We start from the raw sequence: 24420 nt of genomic DNA on the forward strand, positions 1-24420 counted from the left end.
GTGATCACCAAGACAGCATGGTACTGGCAAAAAACAGAAATATAGACCAATGGAACAGAATAGAAAACCCACATATGGACCCTCAACTCTATGGTCAAATAATCTTTGAAAAAGCAGGAAAAAACATGCAATGGAAAAATGACAGTCTCTTCAATAAATGGTGGTAGGAAAATTGGACAGGCACATGCAGAAGAATGAAACTCGACCAATCTCTAACACCATACACAAAGATAAACTCAAAGTGGATGAAAGACCTCAATGTGAGACAGGAATCCATCAAAATCCTAGAGGAGAACATAGGCAGTAACCTCTTTGACATCGCCCACAGCAACTTCTTTCAAGATACATCTCCAAAAGCTAGTGAAACAAAAGAAAAATGAACTTTTGGGACTTCATCAAGATAAAAAGCTTCTGAAGAGCAAAGAAAACAGTCAACAAAACAAAGAGGCAACCCACAGAATGGGAGAAGATATTTGCAAATGACACTACAGATAAAGGGCTGGTATCCAAGATCTATAAAGAACATCTCAAACTCAACACCCAAAAAACAAATAATCAAGTCAAAAAGTGGGCAGAAGATATGAAAAGACACTTGTCTGAAGAAGACATACAAATGGCTAACACACACATGAAAAAATGTTCATCATCATTGGCCACCAGGGAAATTCAAATCAAAACCACATTGAGATACCACCTTACTCCAGTTAGAATGGCAAAAATGGACAAGGGACAAGGCAAGAAACAACAAATGTTGGAGAGGTTGTGGAGAAAGGGGAACCCTCTTACACTGTTGGTGGGAATGAAAGTTGGTACAGCCACTTTGGAAAACAGTGTGGAGGTGCCTCAAAAAATTAAAAATAGAGCTACTCTATGACCCAGCAATTGCACTCCTGGGTATTTACCCCAAAGACACAGATGTAGTGAAAAGTAGGGCCATATGCACCCCAGGGTTCATAGCTGCAATGTCCGCAATAGCCAAACCGTGGAAAGAGCCGGGATGCCCTTCATCAGAAAGGATGAATACCCAACTTTTATATCAACATGGATGGGACTGCAGGAGATTATGCTAATTGAAATAAGTCAAGCAGAGAAAGTCAATTATCATATGGTTTTACTTATTTGTGGAACATAAGCAATAGCATGGAGGACACTAGCAGAAGGAAAGGAAAAATGGGGGGGGAATTGGAGGGAGAGATGAACCATGAGAGACTATGGACTCTGAAAGACAAACAGCGTTTTAGAGGGGAGGGGAAAGGGGGGATTGGTTAGCCTGGTGATGGTAATTAAGGAGGGCATGTAGTGCATGGAGCACTGGGTGTTATATGAAAACAGTGGATTATGGAATACCACATCAAAAATTATTGATTTATTGTATGGTGACTAACATAACATAATAAAATTTAAAAAAAAAGAAAAAAAGAATAGCAACAACTCTCTGAACAGAAAAGCGATCACTTTCTGGAAGGTAGGATGTGCAGAATAGTGAATCCAAGGCGATTTGGGGAGGATAGACGGAGGGGGAGGGGGCCTCTGTTGCTTCTGGTAAGTGATAGAGCCACAGAGCACAAAATCGGAACTTTTAGAAGTTGGCTCCACTGAGGATGTCGCTCCAGTGGCTAAGTAGGGGGATGGAACCCTCGCGGGACAGTGTGGTCTCAGGACCCTCGGGGTCACAGAAAGACCCGGGGTGCCTGAGTGTGGCAGAGCTCCCAGGTATTGGAACAGGAAAGCCGGCTGCAGAGACGGAGCTGAGGAGCAGGCTCTCAGCTCGGGGTTGCCATAAAGTGTAATCCGCAGCACAGTCGGGCCCCTGCTCTTCCAGCAGGTACCCAACAAGTGGGAGATCCTGGAAGACTCCCCTTCCTCCCCCGAGAGGAGTGGCATGGGAGTGCACTGCAGGGATCTGCTGGGTTTGGAGATTCCACATGAAGTCAGGTGCCAGAGATAGAAACGCTCAGTCACAGGCCAAGTGAGCACGGAGTGCGTCTGGACACCGGGGAGGCGGGAGTGACTGACTGCTTTTCTCTGGGGGCTCACCTAGTGGTGGGACCCCCGAGTTCTTGGCCCCTCCTGGGCGGAGATTGGGAGGCCGCCATTTTCACTCTCATTCTCCAAAGCTGTACAGAGAGCCTGCAGGGAACAAAAGCTCCCGAGAGCAAACCAGAGCAGATTACTTAGCCCAGACTGGCAAGGGTGGGGCAATTCCGCCCCTGCCAAAGACATTTGGGAACCATGATAATAGTCCCCTCCCCCAGAAGATCAGCAAGAACAGCCAGCCAAGACCAAGTTTACTGAACAATGAGAATGGCAGAACTCCAGCACTAGAGGAATACAGCACATAGAATTCATGGCTCTTTTACCATGATTCTTTAGTCTTTCAAAGTTAATTTTTTAAATTTTTGTTGAATTTTTCTTTTTCCCTTATTCAACCAACATCTTATCAATCCCTTTTTTAAAAACACATTTTTATTTTTCATTTTTAGAGTCATAATCTATCCCTTCATGGTAGTTACCCTTATTTTTAGCATATATATATAAGTTGTTCTCTCTTTAAAATTTTGAGATACACTTTCTTCTAACAGATGAAAATATACCCTAAAACTCTACTGTATGGCTTTGGCTAGTTTCCTGCCTGATCACATTCTATCACTTTTTTTTCCTTTTTTTAAAATCCCTTTCTTTCTTTATTCAAACAACTTCTTTTATAAAATCTTTTATAATTCTCATCCTTACAGTCATATTCCATCCCTTCATCGTATCAACTCTTATTTTTGTACATATATTTTTTTCTTTAAAATTTTGGAAGGCAATTTCTTACAACAGACCAAAGTATGCCCAAAATCTAGTGTGTGGCATTGATCTATGCACCAGCCTGATTATATTTGGTCATATTCTGTTTTTTTGTTTGTTTTGTTCTGTTTTTGTTTGTTTTTATCTTTTTCTTTTTTTTTCTTTTTTTTTTCTTTCTCTCCCTTTCTTTCCCCCTGGTTTCAGGTCTTTTCTAATTTGTTTAGAGTATATTTTCTGGGGACGATGTTACCCTGTTAACAGTTCTTTCATTCATCTATTCTCCTCTGCACAAAATGACAAGACAGAAAAAATCACCTCAACAAAAAGAACAAGAGGCAGCACCAACTACCAGGGACCTACTCAATACACATTAGCATGATGTTGGACCTAGAGTTCAGAATGATGATTTTAAAGATACTAGGTGGGCTTCAAAAAAGCATGGAAGTTATTAGAAAAACACTTCTGGAGAAATAAAAGACCTAAAGTATAACCAAGTCGAGATCAAAAAGGTTATTAATTAGGTGCAGTAATAAATGGGGGCTCTAACTGCTAGGATAAATGAGGCAGAAGAGAGAATTAGTGGTATAGAAGACCAAATGATGGAAAATAAAGAAGCTGAGAAAAAGAGAGATAAACAACTACTGGATCAAGAGAGCAGAATTTGAAAGATAAGTGATACCATAAGACGAAACAACATTAGAATAATTGGGATCACGGAAGAAAAAGAAAGAGAGAGAAGGGCAGAGGTATATTGAAGCAAATTATAGCAGAGAACTTCCCTAGTGTGGGGAAGGAAACAGGCATCAAAATCCAGGAGGTACAGAGAACCCCCCTCAAAATCAATAAAAATAGGTCAACACCCCGACATCTAATAGTAAAACTTACGAGTATCAGAGACAAAGAGAAAATCCTGAAAGTAGCTTGGGAGAAGAGATATGTAACCTATAATGGTAGAAACATTAGATTGGCAACAGACCTATCCACACAGACCTGGCAGGCCAGGAAGGACTGGCATGACATCTTCAGAGCACTAAAGGAGAAAAATATGCAGCCAAGAACACTCTATCCAGGTAGGCTGTCATTGAAAATAGAAGGAGAGATAAAAAGTTTCCAGGACAAACAAAAAATAAGGAATTTGCAAACACGAAACCAGCCCTCCAAGAAATATTGAAAGGGGTCCTCTAAGCAAAGAGAGAGCCTAAAAGCAACAAAGACCAGAAAGGAACACAGACAATATACAGTAACAGTCACCTTACAGGCAATACAATGGCACTAAATTCATATCTTTCAATAGTTACCCTGAATGTAAATGGGCTCAATGCCCCAATCAAAAGACACAGGCTATCAGATTGGATAAAAAAAAACAAGACCCATCCATATGCTGTCTGCAAGAGACTCATTTTAGACCCAAAGACACGCCCAGATTGAAAGTGAGGGGGTGAAAAACCATTTACCATGCTAATGGACACCAAAAGAAAGCTGGGGTGGCAATCCTTATATCAGACAAATTAGATTTTAAATCAAAGACTGTAATAACAGATGAGGAAGGACACTATATCCTACTTAAAGGGTCTATCCAACAAGAAGATCGAACAACTGTAAAAATCTAGGACCGTAACATGCGAGCAGGCAATTATATAAGGCAATTAATAACAAAAGCAAAGAAACACATTAACAACAATACAATAATAGTGAGGGACTTTAAAACCCCCCTCACTGAAATGTACAGATCATTTAAGCAAAAGATCAACAAGGAAATACAGACTTTAAATGATACACTGGACCAAATGGAATTCACAGAATTATTCAGAACACAACATACCAAAGCATCAAAATACACATTCTTCTCTAGTGCCCATGGAACACTCTTCCGAATAAATCACATCCTAAGTCACAATCAAGTCTCAAATGGTACCAAAAGATTGGGATATTTCCCTGCATATTTTCAGACCACAATGCTTTGAAACTATAACTCAATCACAGGAGGAAAGTCAGAAAGAACTCAAATACATGGAGGCTAAAAAGCATCCTACTAAAGAATGAATAGGTCAACCAGGAAATTAAAGAAGAATTAAAAAAATTCATGGAAACCAATGAAAATGAAAACACAACTCTTCAAAATCTTTGGGATACAGCAAAGTCAGTCCTAAGAGGAAAGTATAAAGCAATACAAGCCTTTCTCAAGAAACAAGAAAGGTCTCAAATACACAATCTAACCCTACACCTAAAGGAGCTGGAGAGAAAACAGAAAATAAAGCCTAACCCAGGAGGAAAAGAGAAAAAATTAAGATCGGAGCAGAAATCAAAGAAATAGAAACCAAAAGAACAGTAGAACAGATCAACGAAACTAGGAGCTGGTTCTTTGAAAGAATTAACAAGATTGAGAAACCCCTGGCCAGACTTATCAAAAAGAAAAGAGAAATGACCCAAATCAACAAAATCATGAATGAAAGAGGACAGATCACAAGCAACACCAAAGAAATACAAACAATTAAGAACATATTATGAGCAACTCTATGCCAGCAAATTAGATAACCTGGAAGAAATGGGTGCATTCCTAGAGATGTATCAACTACCAAAACTGAACCAGGAAGAAATAGAAAACCTGAACAGACTTATAACCACTAAGGAAATTGAAGCAGTCATCCAAAATCTCCCAACAAACAAAAATCCAAGGCCAGATGGCTTCCCAGGGGAATTCTATCAAACATGTGAAGAAGAATTAATACCTATTCTTCTGAAACTGTTCCAATAAATAGAAATGGAAGGAAAACTTCCAAACTCGTTTTATGAGGCCACCATTATACCTTGATCCCCAAACCAGACAAAGACCCCATCAAAAAGGAGAATTACAGTCCAATACCCTTGAGGAACATGGATGCAAAAATTCTCACCAAAATACTAGCCAGAAGGATCCAACAGTACAGTAAAAGGATTATTCACCACGACCAAGTGGGATTTATCCCTGGGCTCCAAGGTTGGTTCAACATCTGCAAATCAATCAGTGTCATACAACACATTAATAAAAGAAAGAACAAGAACCATATGATCCTCTCCATAGATGCAGAGAAAGCATGTGACAAAGTACAGCATCCTTTCTTGAACAAAACTCTTCAGAGTATAGGGATAGAGGGTACATACCTCAATATCATAAAACCCATGTATGAAAAACCCACAGCGAATATCATTCTCAACTGGGAAAAACTGAGAGGTTTCCCCCTAAGGTCAGGAACACGGCAGGGATGTCCACTATCACCACTGCTATTCAACATAGTATTAGAAGTCCTAGCCACAGCAATCAGACAACAAAAAGAAATCAAAGGCATCCAAATCGGCAAAGAAGAAGTCAAACTCTCACTCTTTGCAGATAATATGATATTTTATGTGGAAAACCCCAAAGACTCCACCCCAAAACTGCTAGAACTCTTACAGGAATTCAGTAAAGTGGCAGGATATAAAATTAATGCACAGAAATTAGTGGCCTTTCTATACACCAACAACAGGACAGAAGACAGAGAAATTAAGGAATCAATCCCATTTACAATTGCACCCAAAACCATAAGATACCTAGGAATAAATCTAACTAAAGAGGGAAAGAATCTGTACTCAGTAAACTATAAAATACTCATGGAAGAAATTGAGGAAGACACCAAGAAATGGAAAAACGTTCCATGCTCATGGATTGGAAGAACAAATATTGTGAAGATGTCAATGCTACCTAGAACTATCTACACATTCAGTGTAATCCCCATCAAAATACCATCCACTTTTTCTCAAAGAAATGGAACAAATAATCCTAAAATTTGTATGGAACCAGAAAAGACCTCAAATAGCCAGAGGAATGTTGAAAAAGAAAAGCAAAGCTGGCGGCATCACAATTCTGGACTTCCAGCTCTATTACAAAGCTGTCATCATCAAGACAGTATGGTACTGGCACACAAACAGAAACATAGATCAATGGAACAGAATAGAGAACCCAGAAATGGACTCTCAATTCTATGGTCAACTCATCTTCGACAAAGCAGGAAAGAATGTCCAGTGAAACAAAGACAGTCTCTTCAACAAATGGTGTTGGGAAAATGGAAAGCCACATGCAGAAGAATGAAACTGGACCATTTCCTTATGGCACACACAAAAATAGACTCAAAATGGTTGAAAGACCTAAACGTGAGACAGGAGTCCATCAGAATCCTAAAGGAGAATACAGGCAGCAAACTCTTCGACCTCAGCCATAGCAACTTCTTCCCAGAAACTCACCCAAGGCAAGGGAAGCAAGGGCAAAAGTGAACTATTGGGATTTCATCAAAATAAAAAGCTTTTGCACAGCAAAAGAAACAGTCCACAAAAACAAAAGACAACTGATAGAATGGGAGAAGATATTTGCAAATGATATATCCAATAAAGGGCTAGTATCCAAAATTTATAAAGAACTTATCAAACTCAACACCCAAAGAACAAATAATCCAATCAAGAAATGGGCAGAAGATATGAACAGACATTTTTCCAAAGGAGACATCCAAATGGCCAACAGACACATGAAAAAGTGCTCAACATTGCTCAGTACTAGGGAAATCCAAATCAGAACCTCAATGAGATACCACCTCACACCAGTCAGAATGGCTAAAATTAACAAGTCAGGAAACGACAGATGTTGGCGGGGATGCGGAGAAAGGGGAACCCTCCTACACTGTTGGTGGGAATGCAAGCTGGTGTAACCACTTTGGAAAACAGTATGGAGGTTCCTCAAAAAGTTGAAAATAGAGCTAGTATACGATCCAGCAATTGCACTACTGGGTATTTACCACAAAGATACAAATGTACGGATCCAAAGGGGTACGTGCACCCCAATGTTTATAGCAGCAATGTCCACAAGAGCCAAACTGTGGAAAGAGCCAAGATGTCCATTGACAGATGAATGGACAAAGAAGAAGTGGTATATACACACAATGGAATATTATGCAGCCATCAAAAGGAATGAGATCTTGCCATTTGCAATGACGTGGATGGAACTGGAGGGTGTTATGCTGAGTGAAATAAGTCAATCAGAGAAAGACATGTATCATATGACCTCACTGATATGAGGAATTCTTAATCTCAGGAAACAAACTGAGGGTTGCTGGAGTGGTGGGGGGGTGAGAGGGATGGGGTGGCTGGGTGATAGACATTGGGGAGGGTATGTGGTATGGTGAGCGCTGTGAATCTGCAAGACTGTTGAATCACAGATCTGTACTTCTGAAACAAATAATGCAATATATGTTAAGAAAAAAAAAAAGAAGAAGATAGCAAGAGGGGAAGAATGAAGGGGAGTAAGTCAGAGGGGGAGATGAACCATGAGAGATGATGGACTCTGAAAAACAAACAGGGTTCTAGAGGGGAGGGGGATGGGGATGGGTTTGCCTGGTGATGGGTATTAAAGAGGGCACATTCTGCATGGAGCACTGGGTGTTATGCACAAACAATGAATCATGGAACACTACATCAAAAACTAATGATGTAATGTATGGTGATTAACATAATAAAAAAATTAAAAATAAAATAAAATAGATAATCAGTTTTATTATATATCATAAAAAAACCCCAAAGCACTAAAACTTATTCTCTTACATCCAACTTGTTTTGAGTTCTTCTTTCCCACAGTGAAAGATTCATTTTCCTGTCTCATCTGAAAAAAAAGTAACTTTAAAATAAACCCCACAGCACTCTTAGAAACAAACTGAGGGTTTTAGAGGGGAGGGGGGTGGGGGATGGGTTAGCCTGTGATGGGTATTGAGGACACATACTGCATGGAGCACTGGATGTTATACACAAACAATGAATCATGGAACACTACATCAAAAACTAATGATGTAATGTATGGTGACTAACATAACATAAGAAAATAAAATTAATTAAAAAAAACCCCACAACTGTAAGTATTTGGTAACTCTCATCTCATCACAAGTGTCTTCCCCAAAGGACCCATAAGGATGCTTTGGATTTGTCTTTCTCTGTCTTAATTTAAGACCACTGAATTGGAAGGAAAAGCCCCAGGGGTCTTGAAAAGGTCATTACCTCTGGAGGAGGGGAAAGTTGTGTAAGACCACTGCCAGCCACATCTGGTTGATGAGATGAAAAAGATGGAGTATCTGCTCACTGTCCAAGCTCTTTATATGAATAGATGTGATTTGGTGGCAAGACGGTAAGCAGCCTGGATCCTGCTATTGTGAATTCTGCTCTGGGAGTGCATATGAAAATCAAAGGAACAAAAATTGTTAAATGCAATGTGGCCATATAAGAGGGTCAAGAGTTCCTTCCCTTTGAATATTTCACATATATATTATGCATGAAGTAGCACAGTCATTCACTTTCTCCCTTTCTGACTCCTTTCTGCCCTCCTGCAGACCTCTATTGAGCAGTGGGGGAGCAAACAGTAGTTGAGAAATTGTGGGCCGGTAGTTCTCTCCTCTTTACATCTGTACTCTCCACTCTCTGCGGTGAGCCTTCAGACTAGTAAGGAATCTGAGGGCAGCCTCCCCCATGTGTACCTGTTACACCATAAAGCATCTATCTACCCTATACAAGTGGTGGGGAAGAAGTGGGGAAATCCCAATTGTAGTGATAGCAGGAATAACCATCCTTGAGCCTTGGAGGCAGGATGTTTTTATTTTCTCTGGTCCCATTTCACAAGTTTGATGTGGAAATTTGGGTGAAAGCAAAGCACATTATTCTTCCAACTTGCCTAATTGAATTCATCTTTGCTTTCCAGTCTCATTCCTAACTCAGCTTCACTCTCTCATATCTCCTGTCCCTCACCGTGTCCTGTTCACAGGTCTCTCATCCCATCTAATGTTTGTAAAGTCTTAGAAATATAAACTCTGACTTTGTTCCCTTCCCTCTGTTCCCCTGTAGTATCTGAAAATATGACATCCTAGAACATTTCCCTAATCCTCTTTCAACTTCCTCCTCCCTGCTGGGGTGCCCTACTACACACTACAGTATTCACTTAGATATTTCCCTGACTTGTGCATTTCCCTTGGTTTTGTGAGGAGGGTATTGATATGAGGCTTGGGGAAAATCATTCATAAAAAAAAAAATGACAGTTATATTGATTGTACCAAATGTTTATTAACTGAGTAAAAGAAGCAAATGTAAACTATTTCATAACACATGGAGATCAATGAAAACTATGGGGTGCATTTTATGTCATGAATTCAGCAAAATGGCCCAGGAAATGCAGAAAGAGGCCATGGTTAAATCCCCTTTGCATAGCAGTGGAGTATCAATATGGAGCAATGCTTTTGTCCAGGGAAGAGATATTCCCTCCACTTTAGGAAAGATCTGGCCTTGTTGGTGGGTGGAAGAGGACTCCACCCCCACCTATAGAACCCAAGACCTGAGGCCCATTTGTTAATTCAGTTAGGCATTCTGAGCCGTCTCTCTGTCATCTTCTGAGACTTAAGCTCTCTAAAGTCTTATGCAAGAGAATTTTAGCATCATAGGCCACTGTATTGATGAATTTCAAATGTAGAAAGTAGATTTTAAAAAACTGGAAGAGAGTGGATGGCAGACATCCATTTACCAAGCAATAGCATTCAGCACACTTCATGGTCTTGTCTGCTATGCTGTCATCCTGCACAAGTAACCAGAAATTCAAGGACTTGGTGAAACTCTTGATCTCCTCCAAAGACATGCTCAGCTTCTCTGCGATCACTTTGACTGACTTCTCATCCAAACCAAAATGGCTCTGGTAAAGGTTCAAGCACTTTTCCTGCTGGGGCGAATCAAAGCCATTAAAGCAGACCTTGAAGGGGATGAAGCTCAAAGCAGATGATTTCAGGGCATCCAGCCAGATCTTCTCCTTGAGGAAAGCTCTCTTCATCTTAATGGAAGCATCAGACAAATTGGGCAACAGGAGCACAAAGGTGTAGCACTTATGAACAGGGAGCTCCTTCAGCGGGGTCTCTTCCAGTATTGGGAAATCAAAGTCATCCAGGTTAAAGTTGGAGACCAAGAAGATGCATGGCTCAGGCACTCCAATGTGGCTGAGATTAGCCAGGCAGTTGTCTCGTATCCACTGAAGCACTCTCTCCCTTTTGAAAGATGTGGGTTTGCTTTTCTCTTCATTATATAAATCATTATCCACCTTGGTTCTAACAAAGTAGAACTTCTTGCCTATCTCCTTGATATTTTTGGCCAACAAAGCATCATTGAGGCTAAACCGAGAAGAAGAAATAATGATGAAGAAGTCATAGGTAGAAAATTCCACCATTTCTAGATATTCATGTGGATGGAAATTGGGGGTTCCAGTTCCAGGCAGGTCCCAGAGGGTCACATTAGGATATTTGGGATGTTGATAGGGCGTTTTCTTCATGGTAGTCTCCACAATGCCAACACTCGCAGAACCCTCCTCTTCATAACTAAGTCCTCGCAGGGCACTGATGAAACTGGAATTCCCAGTGCCAGATTCCCCAATCACAGCCACATCCAGGGGAGCATTCTCTGCTGCCATAAGTGATTCCTCAATTATGTCAGCCACATCTTTTAGCTTGGCCTCTTTAAGGGCTGCTTGAAGTCCATCAAGATTTTCTGGAGAGATGATCCCCCCTACCTTACTGACTAATGTGGTGTAGTGAGGACAAAGTTGGTGGTCAATTGCTGAAAATTCTTTCTTACCAGGAAGTCAGATATGAACTGATCCATGCTGGTTAACTGTGGAAAGTCTGTGGAAAAAGGAAAATGAATTAGGAAGACAAAAGGAGCAGCAGAACAGACACACAGTGTCAGCTGAAGAAACACACAGGTCTCAACAGCCCATTCGCATTCTCTCACACTTACTAATGTTATTCTGATTTATTTTTCCTGATGAATTTTGTTTTCATGCTACAGTAGAAACTACTTGTTGTCTACTCTGATGTTTCCTATGTTACAAAAATCAGGACCTGTGGAATAGAGAGTAACGGTACTCAAAGACGTTCACATCCTGAACCTCGCAGAGTCTGTGAATGTGTTACCTTGCATAGCAAAAGGTATTTTGGTGGTGTGATAAAGTTCAGGATCTTCAGATGAAAAGATTTTCTTAGATAACCCAAATGGGTTCAGCATAGTAACAGAGGACCTTATAAGAAGGAGACAAGGCCAGAGGAAGAAAAAGAGATGGGACAATAGAAGCAGATATTGGAGTGAAGATCCAGAATGTTGTAATAAGGACTGCAAACTAAGGTATTCAGGCAGCTTTTGAACACTGGAGAAGACAAAGAAATGGATTGTCTTCTGGAGCCTACAGAAGGAACCAACCTTGCTGACACCCTGATTTGATTTGATATATTTTATTTTATTTTTACTTTCAAGTTTTTTATTTAAATTAGAGTTAGTTAACATATAGTGTAATATAAGTTTCAGGAGTAGAATTTAGTGATTCATCATTACATAAAACACCCAGTGCTCATCACAACAAGTGCCCTCCTTAATACCCATCACCCACTGACACCTTGATCTTAACTCCTTTAAGATTTATTTTGGACAACTGTCTCTGGAACTATATGCCAGTAAATCTGGGTTGTCTTAAGCTGCTAAATTTGTGTTAACTTATTACACAACAATGAGAAACTAGAGCAGACAGTCTGCTTTTCCTAAAATCTCAATATAGAGCCCAACACATTTCCATTCTACAGAAAGAATCAGTCAGGTCAACACATTGGGAAGCACAGAAGAATTGTAGACAAAGCTCACCTCCCATCCCTTGCAGCAAATATGGGCAGGACTTGTCTTTTAGGAGAGGCAGGGGCCAGAGAAAAGCCCACCAGGATGTGTGTTCTATAAGGGGGATAGCCAAGCTCATAGTCCTCATGGTAATAATTGCCTTATAGCAACTTAATGTTCATTTGCCTCACCTCATGGGAGAATTTTGGTGGGATTTAGATGATGTGACAGGAAGTGGCAGAGGAAGTAGATAAAAGCTCTAATTTTCCCTATTCAATTCTGCAGTCTTAAAATATAGATATCTGATTAAATCGTGGCAATTCAAGGAAATCATTACTAGATTACCAGATGGGGCCTTTTATCATTCACTTGACTGAAGAAACTGTGATTTTAAAAATATTTATACCCATAAGGTTGTCTCAGGGACTACCAGTATGCTTTTACCAGTAAGGGCGTGCTCAGTGCTCCTCCCCATCTTGCAAGTCCTGCAAGGAAAATTTTCAAAAGAGGGAGAATCATGACTCCCAAAGAAATATAAAATAAATGTATGTTAAAGATTTTATTTATCAGCTTACTTATGAAGGAACCAGGCAGATGATATTACTTGTTAAATGGAGAATCCCAAAAAGTGAAAATTATATTTCAAGAATATTGAAATGGGACAAGAGTGCTGTATTCTAAGGTGAGGGTGGGAAGTCAATTGAACCTCCACAGACAGTGGCAGTTCCATCATGTAATGGTTGTTAGCACTCTTGACTCTGAACTTCCACAGACAGATTTTTATCTATATGACTGCTATGAGCTGAATGTTTGTGTCCTCTGCTAAATTCATAAGCTCAAAGCTCTGGTATTAATAGGTAGATTTGTGGATGGTGCCTTAGTCATGAGGACAGAGTGATCGTGAATGGATTAGTGCCTCAGAGACTCTAGATTTAGAGACTGTGGAGAGTAGCTTGCCCATTCTGCCATGTGAAATGATACAGAAACGTCCACCTTGGAAGTGAGCTCTCACCAAACACTGAAACAAAAATGCTTTGATCTGGGTCTTCTTATCCTCCAGAAGTATGTAAAGTACATTTCTGTTTATAAGCCACCCAGTCTGTGGTATTTTGTTATAGCCTGAATGGATGGGATGAAATTCTCAACAAAAGAATTATTTTGCATTGCCACCAATTATTAAAACTCCTTGAATTTTGAAACAGATCTATGGTATGAAGGGCTAGATTGTATTTAAAAATGGCATAGTTTCCAGTGGAGACACCCAGTAAACATTCTGCTTACTCCAAATTTTCTTAAAACGTTCTAATAAAAAAAAAAGAAGAAAAAGAACACCTTCAGACTATGGTGCTCTCTTCTCCAAAGAGGACAGCATGAGCAGCTGGATGAAATCTTACCCCTCAACCAGTCAGACCTACCCCTAAACCCTCCAAGCATAAAGCCAGTATCTCATCATTGCAAGTACAGAGTTTGCTCACTCACCAGCCTGGAGAGAAAGGAGATTTCTGATGTCAGAGATCATTTATGTTTCTACCAAAATAACAAAAAATGCTGAGTCTGGTGTAGTGTCCCTGGAGCCCCTGGCACAGGAATACTCCAAAGGCCTATACTCCCTGGGAAATGCAGACACTGGGTCCTCCTGAGGTCACTGCCCTGAGCAAGGGGCTGGAGAGTCTCTGTTCTGCCTGGGTAAAGTGTGAAAACAACAAGAAGGATGACAGCCTCTGACTTGAGCCCCTCCCTCAGGAAGACTTGGCTGATGGTTGCAGGCCCACATTTATAGGACATGAAAGTGAAACCATCATTTCTCTGCAGAGCCAGCAGTTTCAGGAAAAGAGACATAAAAGTGTTTGGACTTCAGGGTGCTCAGGGAATGAGGGGAGGGCAATACCAGAGGCCATGAGAAACAGGTCTCTGATAACCCCTGTGAGGTCATCTAGCCAAGACTCCCATGGGAGCCCTGGAGGCAGTGAGGAAGGCTGTGAGCAAGTTTCCAAAGCTTCTGGTAAATGAGAGAAGCATTTCATTCAGAAAGGAGATAGACTATACCATTTATTTTTCTTTCTGTTTCATTTTTAGGAGCCTTGTTGCTGGCGGCCACTTTGTCACCCTTGGGCATGTACAATCAGGGGGTCACATCTCAGGAACAACAAACTACTGGGAGGGGCTTTGAGGGAATTTGGTAAGCAGCAGAGAGGGAGATGCATAGAGGGAGGAATGAACCTGCCCTCTAAGATTTATATGGAATATCAAGAGGAAAACATCAGAGTTTCTGCAGAAGAAGAACATAGAAGGATCTGCTGTATCAGATAAGACTTATTGCAATGCTATATAGTATCTAAGAAAGTTGGATGCTGACACAGAGATAGACCATCTGACCCACAGAAAGGGACACACAGCCCTGTATAGGATTCAGGCATGTTTGGCATTCTGTTGCATGGGAGAAGTGCATGGGATGTCAGTGGGTATAGAAGGCACTATCTAGTAAATGGAGCTGACAAATTGGTTCTCCATATGGACAGAGGTTATTGAACCTCTGCTTATATCACTTATGATAATCAACTCCAGATGGATTTAAGACCTAAATCTCAAATGGAATCTGTAGAAGAAAATACAGCTGTTCTTAGAGAAAGATTCCTTAAATGAGATGATACATGTAAAAAGATACCAAGATGACAGCTGTATAAAACAGACTGACCAATGTGATACCTTCATTAAAGTGAAGAGCTTCTCTTCATGAAAACAAATGCAAAAAGAGAGTTTGAAAATCTCCCCATCTGGAGGAGATAGTTGCACAAATATAGTCTTTAAGGATCAATGGAAGGAAGGTATTTTAAAAATCCCAGAAATCAATTAGAGAAAGGGAAATCATCCCACATGTACATGGGCAAAAGGCATAAACAGAACTTTGTCAGAAAAAGAAACATGTTAGTACAAAAAAAAAAAAAATAGGGGCACCTGGGTGGCTCAGTCGTTAAGTGTCTGTCTTCAGCTCAGGTCATGATCCCGGGGTCCTGGGATAGAGCTCCACGTTGGGCTCCCTGCTCAGTGGGGAGTCTGCTTCTCTCTCTCTCTCCCTCTCCCCCTGTGTGTGCTCTCTCTCTCTAGCTCTCACTCTCTTTCAAATAAATAAATAAAATCTTTAAAAAATAGACAAAGTACCACAGTTTAACTAGTAATGAGGCAAATGCACATCCATGTACTATGAGATAACATTGTACATTATTCAACTGGAAAATTTCCAAAGTCAGACAAAATTTGGTATTGGTGAGAATGTAGAATGATAGAATCTCTGAAACATGGCTGCTGGGAATGTAAATCAATACAATCACTTTGAAGGAACAGTATGTCGGAATCTTATAAAATTGTACATTCATGCACCTCAGGACTCAGCAGCACTCTTAAGACTATACTGAAAATCACTCTGTAAAAATTACAGAACACATGTGGACATGTGCTCTTAGCAGCAGTCTTCATAACTGTGAAAAAGGAGAGGATAGGCATTGACAGAGAACAGATAAATAAGTTGAGCTACACAGATTGAAAGGAATGAACCACAGCTATATAGAGAATTTGTCTTTTAGCATAGTGTTGAGATTAAAAATATTAAGAACACATAGAATTCCCCTTAAATAAAGCTTCAAGAAAACTAAAAACAAAATATACTGGTTAGGCATGCATATGTAAGTGATAACACCACAAATAAAAGAAAGGAATCACAAACATGTACTGCATGAAATTGTTACCCAGGGCTGTATACAGAACTGGAGTGAATAGGAACACAGAGGGTGGTATAAGTTGTTAGAGATGTTCTATTTCTTGGGATAATTGTTCAGTGTGTAGGTGATCATTGTATTACACAAGTAAGTAAAAGATCTAAAACAGAGAAATACCTCAGTTCTTTCAGAATGTTGCTGTGTATATTCTTCTATATGTACTCAGTTCTGAATCTCCCCCTCCTGCCATATTTTGGGGACATCAGAGAAATATTCTCTGCCTGACATACAGAGACAATCACTGCTATGATGGGAGAAAGACTGAGAAATCATTCAGGGAGGAGGCAGGGGACAAGAGAAACTGAAATTCCAGGTAGAACCAACTGCAAGGCAAAGATGCAAGTTCACACGTGAGCTTGACAACTGGCTGTGGATGCAAACAAGCACACAAAGACAGCCAACTACAGCTCTCAACAGTAAGGTAAGAAATACCTCTGAGTCTCAGGTACTCTGGCAGTGATGGGGCTCTTTGTAGTGGGTGACAGAAAGCTCCCATTCAGGGGCTCCCCAGGGCTGGGCTGCTCCCCATCAGTGTGTGAGAATCACTCTGGGGCTGCTCCCCTGTTTGGTTGGCTCTGGTTTGCAGTGTCCTCAGCACCCAGTGGGCTGGCGCCTGATGCCCCAGTATGCTCACCACAGGGTCCAGAGTCAGACTTGTTGCTTCTAAGTTAATGTTAGGAAATCAGGAAGTATGATTAACAAGGACATTATTCCATTCCCTCTGTTTAAAGGAAAGGAAAAGCAATTCTTAGGAAGGAATGGTTTAGGAAATCCCTTCTCTCCTGGTTCCACTCAGATGAGTAGAGGTCCAGTCAGTGTAATATACAATCTCCAGACTCTTGTAAAATAGAAATCTCCCCAGCCTGGTTCAGACCCTCCTCCAACTCAGTGACAGACCTGCAGCCAGGACAGGAAAGGTCAGCTTCTCTCCTCTTTCTTCCTCCCTCTGCCCCCATTACATGGAGGAGTGTGGAGTAGGAGAACTACAAAGGTAGGAAAGGACACACTCAGGTAGGGCATTAGCAATCCAGCTGATGGCTTGGTGGCAAATATCTCTCAGGGAGGAGGGCCCAAAGAAGACCCATGCTGATGTCCCCACTGGGATCTTGGGCCAGGCATGGTCCAGACCTGCCAGGCTTCTACCTCCTCTGTAGTGTCAGGAACAGAAGGGCAGCTCCACCTCTTTCTCCTTAGATCATCCTACCCAGGAAGACCATATGTAGCCCTTATTGTTGGCTACATCCCTTGTAACAGGCTCACTAAAATGATCCTTGCCTTCCCTCTCTACAACCTGTCAGCTGTCTTTTCATGACCCAGGGGAGGAATCAAGGATGGCAATGACAAATTCACAGGGTCTTAGGCACAGACATTGTTATGGACATTTGCAATCTTGGCAGAAACTTATAAAACACCATCCTTATCCCTTTGTAGCAGTCAGACTGCACCCTCCCCAGGGCCTCTTCTTACCACAATCACAATAGGTGGCTTTTCCTTCTGCTCTCTCATGAGAATGAGGACAAGACAATCACTGAAAAGTTAAGCAGCTGCCCAGAGTCACCCAGACAGTAGTGAGAAGTGCTGGGCTCAGATCCTCACATGGTTGAGGCAGGTGCATTGACTTCAGGTGAGAACATCACAGTGGATGTAGCTTCTGCACTTTGATCTCCATGGGTGGAAGTGAGTTAGCCCCTGAGCTGGGCACTCTGAGCAACCCCAAGGAGCAACTGCAGGCAACGTCTGCACCCATCTGAAAGGCCAGACTCACAGGGGCTGAATGTGGACTTCTCACTAGTCCGGGTGCTGACACTGGAGGAAGAATCTCAGGTACGAGGCAGAACAACTAGTCTCAAAGCACCTCCACCCTCCCCTGGGCCTCTGTGCTAAAGGCACACAAATAACCCTGCATAAGCCTCAGGCAGATGCTGCAGGAGCCCCACCCTCCAGAATGGAGAAAATGGAGCTGGCTCTACACCATTTTGAGAACTGGAGCCAATTACAAGAATAGAACCTGAAAGTGGCCCTCCCAGATTTCCCAGCTGCTGGGGCTGAGTCCCTGCCACCAAATTTATCCAGAAATCACACACCTCCAGCACCACTTCCCACCTTCTCTCTAGGCTCTTCCTAGGACAACCACAACCCAAAACAACTTGCTTCCTTCCTATTGGAGGATCCTGGGCTGGAACTAGTTTTGGACTATTCCAGAGAGAATTGTCTCTTCCTAGGGCTGGGCCCTTCCCTAGGGTGGGGTAACTTGCCAGGAAGACCACTGACATCTGCCTGATCACAGTCACCCTCTGCTTCCTGGAGCAGGTTAAGTGAGAGAGCCCCTACAACCCAACTTGGCTAATAACCCTGCTACTGTGAAAACATGAAAGGTGGAGCCCGACACCAAAGCAGGAGAGCTTGGGGACTGGCTTATCCATTTCAGTGACTAGTCACAAATGGGACCCTCTATGACATTCTTCAGGGACAAAACAGCACCCAAACTCTTTGGCTGCTCCAAACCCATCCAACCCTCCAATGTGGAGGTAATGGGCCTATCACCTTCCTGTTCATAGCACCGGGGGTCTTCTCATGGGGACAGTGTTGGAAAAGGACAGCAGCATTTGCCATTCATATTCTTTCAGAGCCTAAGTAGGATGTAGGTCAATGACAATTTCTGGGGTAACCTGGAATTGGGAGTCTATCTGGAACACCAGATAGACCTTATGTGGATTAGGGACTAGGGGTGGGGTTTCAGGGACAAGGTGTCTAACAGGCCTTAGACAATGTGTAACAATGCACAGGTGTATCTGTATTGGAAAAACTGTCCCTATTGTTGGACACCAACTGCATCCTTAACCTTAGTGAGGTGGACTCTTGAAATACTTTTTCCCAGACCAGATCCTTTTGTGCTTCATGCCCATTGATGATACAGATGTTTATTATACTTTCCTAGAATAAATCAATATGCTGATTTTTTTCCTCGTCCTTTCCCTATGATGGTAAAATGGGGGTAATTTGGGGCTTGGTCCACATTGTGTTCAAACTATTAAAGTCCTTGATGTCTTAGATTTCTAGTCTGGCCTGAGGCTGATCCCTGCTTCATGACTCAAGATAATTGGGCATGACATGAACTATATAGGATCCCGCATGGGAAATCCACTAATGAGTGTTTTCCTTTCTGCTCCTTAAGTCATGAAATCTATTTGGTGCATTATAACAAGAGTTCAAAAAAGTTACCCATTGGAATAGATGCAGTAGAACAAAATGGAGCATAGGCAAACTGTTGGTAAAGTCATTGTTCAGATGTATGCATGTGTGTGCAAGCATGTGTGTTCAGTGTGTACTTAGTTCCTATATGAAATGCATCTTTTATGGCTGATCTCCTTCAGAAGACTTTGAAAGATCTGCTTGCAGGGTCTGGTTCTCTTGCAAGCACAACTGCCCTCTCTAGTTGAATCTGCTCTCTGAGCTCCCTCTATAAAGGCCTATGTTTCTTTACTCAGGGACCCTCAAACCCTGTTCAGATAGAGGAGATGACAGGTATAACATGAGATGGATCTGCAAGTTGGGAGCTTGGGGAGCCACTTGCTCCCTGGGCTGATCTCTGATGGCCTCTCCTCAACCTCTGGGTCAGTGTCTTAGAGGCTTACACACAACAATACCTGTACATGGACCACTCCTGTAAGACTCTGCAAACTCTCACAGAGTTACCCATCTCCCACTCTGACCTGGCAGTAACACATGGGCACAGTAGTGTCTTAAAAAGTCTCATGTATAGGGTTGTCTAGTACTAGGTGCAGGGCAGGGACCAGATGATCGGATATCAGTGGGCAAGAATCAGTCCTGGGGCTGTAGGGCCCCAATCACCCCCTCCAATAGGTCCCAGCACAGGTTCAGGTGAGTGGACATGAGCAAAATCCATGGTTGGGTCAGACACAGTCACAGAAATGGTCTGGAAAAGTGTAGACTAACCTGCCATTCCCATCCTGGACAGAAGGGGTTGTACCCTGCCCCAGCCTCTACTTGCTTTCCAAAGGGGTGTGTATGAGCTGCATTCAGCATTTCAGGTGACAGATTTAGGAAGGAAGATTAATTGATCCATCAACAAGTAAGTGAAAGGTATGCAATGGTACACTGTGTTCCATTTATCTAGCAGAAATGTGTCCTATATTTGCTGGGTGCTAAGGGCATCAGGCAGAGTCTAGGGAATTGTTTATTGTAAGTGCAAGACCTGCATGTGTATTTTCATGATACCAATACGGGATGAAACATGACTGTCTTGGACTTTAACTTTTTGAAGACACAGGGCTGTTTTCAATTGATCTAGCACATGGGAATTCAAGGTGAAATGGGTTCATGTGGAGGTTGTGATGGGATTTAGACATACCAGGAAAAGGATTCAAGGGCTGTAGCCCAGGTCTTAAGTTCTGGCTGGCCTGTCCCCACAGGACAACTAATAAGGTCATCCAGCCTTCCCCATCCCATACTAGGGGCAAACTTATAGGCAAACAGAATACATAGCATGCTCAGGGACAGAAGAAACCCCTTCACACAACCAAGTCAGTGAGCCTGGAACTCACCCAAGAGATTGTCTCCCTGGAGCCAGGATAGCAGTTCAGGTCTCCAGAAACCTCTATGTACCCCATAAACCAGAACCCAGGTTGTTGTTAAGAATGGTCAAGAGAGGTCTTAAAGAAGGCTTTGAGTACAAGGGTAAGGGAGGGCTACTCTTAAGTATTCTTATTCTAGAATATTTCTCCAGGCTGACCCAGAGCAGGGCTCCATCTTTTTTTCTATTAGCCAGCTTTATCCAAGTATGTTCTGCCTCACCACCATGTCATTCACCCCCTCACTGAGCTCAGGTTACCTCCACTCCCTGCAGGAGGAGGCACTATCCTTGCTGACCTATCACTCCTTGAGTTGGTCAAACGGGATCCTGGTGGAGAACACTGAAGTCTTTGTGGGCAGAGGCCTCAGTGGATTCTGGTCCCCAAGCAGATGGGATGGTGATCATATCATATTCCATGAGCTTCTTCCCTCTGAACTCCCTGAATCCCTTGATCATTTCTTTAGGCATCTCTGTCTCCCAAGGTGGGGTCAAGTTCCCTGCAACAGTCCTGAGAAGTGGGGACACTTTGTGGGATTTTTCTCATACTTGCAAATCAGTGCATTTTCTTTAATGTGGACTGAGATTGGGATCTGAGAGAGGACAATGACAACCCTTCTCTCCCCCAATTAGTAAGGGTGCATCCAAGGAAGGGCAAATGGCAGTTGATAACAATAAGTAGACCCAGATCCTCAGAAGAAGCATCAGCGTTCAGTCATCCCTCAGCCCCTGGGGCTGGAGATTCAGCATTAACTAGGATCCTTGTCCCCTCTTGTCTAGATAGAAACAGAGAATCTAACTGTGGGTTTAAATCTTGGATCCCCATCATTGCTTAGTAATTCAAAGCTTGTTTCTGGTCTATGAGACACTGTTTCTTCATTTGTAACCAGAAATAATAACACTTAACTAATAGGGCTTGGGGAAGACTAATCAAGAAAGGCATGTAGAAGATCCAACCCAGACAGACTCACAAGTCAGAATCTTCATACACTGTGGTAAGAGCTGGAGAGAGTAAGAAGAACCAGAGGAAAGTCTTCCTCAGAGATCCTAATAAGACCAGAGAGAATTCACCAAGAGGTTGCTGGAAGGCCTGCCCAGATCTTCACCTGGATCATACCATAAAGCTCTCAGTGAAGTCCTGTGAGGTGGTAGCATAGCTTCCCTGCTTCACAGGATAGAACACTGGGACTGTTTTCAATGTGAAAATGTTCACATTGCCCTGGGCCTGAGTTGTCTGCAGACTCAGCTGGGAATCTTGGCAGTTTCCTCATTGTGTGTGAATTCAGTGCTCATGCTGGACGAAAGCACCAGAGTCTGGGGAACAGTGATGCAAGCAGGACCTAGATGTGAAGACGCAAGCAGGCAGGGGTGGATGGAGGAGGAGAGCAAGAAGCTGCACCACTGGACTCTGATCCTTCTAAGGCAGAAACTGGAGCAGTTGGGTGTAAGGACCATTTCCAGCAGCATCAGGAGACCCTACTGATAGGTCTGGAAGGGAAGCCCTCATGCAGTAGAAAATGCAATTCTCACTGTTGTTAAAAATAATTAAATTATTCTTGTGTCTGAAGACATATGCAGTGAGGATATGTGACCTCAGGACTGAAGGGTATGGAGAGTTGGCAAAAGCTTACTTCTACTCTACAGACCTCCCCAGTGGGACATCCTGCTCACCCATCTGGGTGAAAGAGTACCTGCTCCTGCCTGGCTCCTGACTGAGTGACCCTCATGATGCTCTTCTGCTCAAGTCCCCTCCATCTATAACCTGCTTAGGAGTGGACTACTGGCACCACAGCTGCAGAGCATTTCTCATTGGTCTCCTCTGAACCCCTAACATGTGCACATCTCATAAGTGAGCACTTCTGCTGCTTTTCTTGAATCAACAACTTTATTGGGATATGATTTACACATTCTATGATTCTTCCCTTTAAAGTTTTCAGCAGCTCTGAATATATTCACAAGTTGTACACCTGTCATAATCAAGTTTAGAATATTTTCCTTATACAAAAGATATCCTGTACCTCTTGACTGCCATCTCTCTGTGCCTCATACCATTTGCCCTTTAGATCTTGGAAACATTCAATATATTTTCTGTGCCTAAGGATTTGCCTTTTCTGGGCATTTCATATGAATAGAATCATAGAATACATGGTCCAATGGGCTGTCTGCTTTCACTGACCATAATGTTTGGGAGTTCATCCATGTTGTGGCAGGTATCACTACTTCATTTTTTTTTTCTTGCCCAATACTGATCTCTTGTATGGATAGACCACCTTTGTTATCCTTTGAACAGTGGGTGGACAACTGTGTTAATTCCACCTGAGGAACTATTGTAATAATGCTGCTGTTAACGTTTGCATGAAGGTTTTACCTAGATGTATGTTTTCACTGCTCTTGGGTATATACCTAGCAATGGAACTGCTGGGTTGTTTGGTAATTCTGTTTAAATTATTTTATCAGAGGAGCAAGATGGCGGAGGAGTAGGAGACCTGGATTTTGTCTGGTCTCAGGAATTCAGCTGAATAGGGATCAAACCATTCTGAACACCTACGAACTCAACAGGAGATCAAAGATAAGAAGAGTAACAACACTCTGAACAGAAAAGCGACCACTTTCTGGAAGGTAGGACATGTGGAGAAGTGAATCCGAGGTGATATTCGGGAGGATAGACGGCGGGGGAGGGGGCTTCCGTCGGCCGCTTCTGGCAAGTGATAGAGCGGCGGAGCACAAAATCAGAACTTTTAGAAGTCAGCTCCGCTGAGGGACATCGCTCCAGTGGCTAAGCAGGGGGTGGAACCCTCGCGGGACAGTGTGGTCTCAGGATCCTTGGGGTCACAGAAAGACTGGGGGTGCCTGAGTGCCGCAGAGCTCCCAGGTAAGGGAGCAGGGAAGCCGCCTGCAGAGACGGAGCCCAGGCGTGGGCTCTCAGCTCGGGGTTGCCATAAAATGTGATCCGTGGCCCAGTCGGGCTACTGCTCCTCCAGCAGGGACCCAACAAGCGGCAGAGCCCGGGAGGAGCGGTGTGGGAACGCATCGCAGGGATCTGCTGGGTTTGGAGACTCCACACGGGGTCAGGTGCCAGAGATAGAAACGATCGGTCACAGGCCAGGTGAGCACGCAGTGCGGCCGGAGACCAGGGAGATGGGAGTGACTGCTTTTCTCTGGGGGCATACTGAGGAGCGGGGCCCCGAGTTCTCAGCTCCTCCGGGCAGAGATTGGGAGGCCACCATTTTCACCCTGGTCCTCCAAAGCTGTACCGAGAGCTTGCAGGGAACAAAAGCTCCTGAGAGCAAACTGGAGCAGCTTGCTTAGCCTGGACTCACAAGGGCGGGGCAATTCCGCCTCTGGCAAAGACGTTTGGGAACCACGGCAACAGGCCCCTCCCCCAGAAGATCAGCACAAACAGCCAGCAAGCCAAGACCAAGTTTACCGATCAAGGAGAATGGAAGAACTCCAGCGCTAGGGGAATACTGCACATAGAATTCATGGCTTTTTTACCATAATTCATTAGTTTTTCAAAGTTAATTTTTAACTGTTTTTTTTTTATTTTTCTTTTTCCCTTTTTCAACCAACATCTTATCAATCCCTTTT

The 24420-nt window shown here is 42.7% G+C and overlaps 1 protein-coding gene across 1 annotated transcript in view; it reads right to left on the reverse strand.

Annotated features, from left to right (window-relative positions):
• Positions 1-9869: 9869 nt before the first annotated feature.
• Positions 9870-24420, reverse strand: part of LOC112816281 (interferon-gamma-inducible GTPase 10-like) — a 207023-nt gene continuing 192472 nt past the window's right edge. Inside the window, 2 exon segments of the mRNA XM_073887565.1 lie at positions 9870-11403; positions 11406-11489. Of these exon segments, the coding sequence (XP_073743666.1) occupies positions 10211-11403; positions 11406-11489 (1277 nt within the window). The 3' untranslated portion in view covers positions 9870-10210.

The sequence above is a fragment of the Callorhinus ursinus genome, unplaced genomic scaffold (genome assembly GCF_003265705.2).
Source record: "Callorhinus ursinus isolate GAN/ISIS: 27379988/994484 unplaced genomic scaffold, GSC_fseal_2.0 scaffold81, whole genome shotgun sequence".
In the NCBI taxonomy this organism is placed as follows: domain Eukaryota; kingdom Metazoa; phylum Chordata; class Mammalia; order Carnivora; family Otariidae; genus Callorhinus; species Callorhinus ursinus.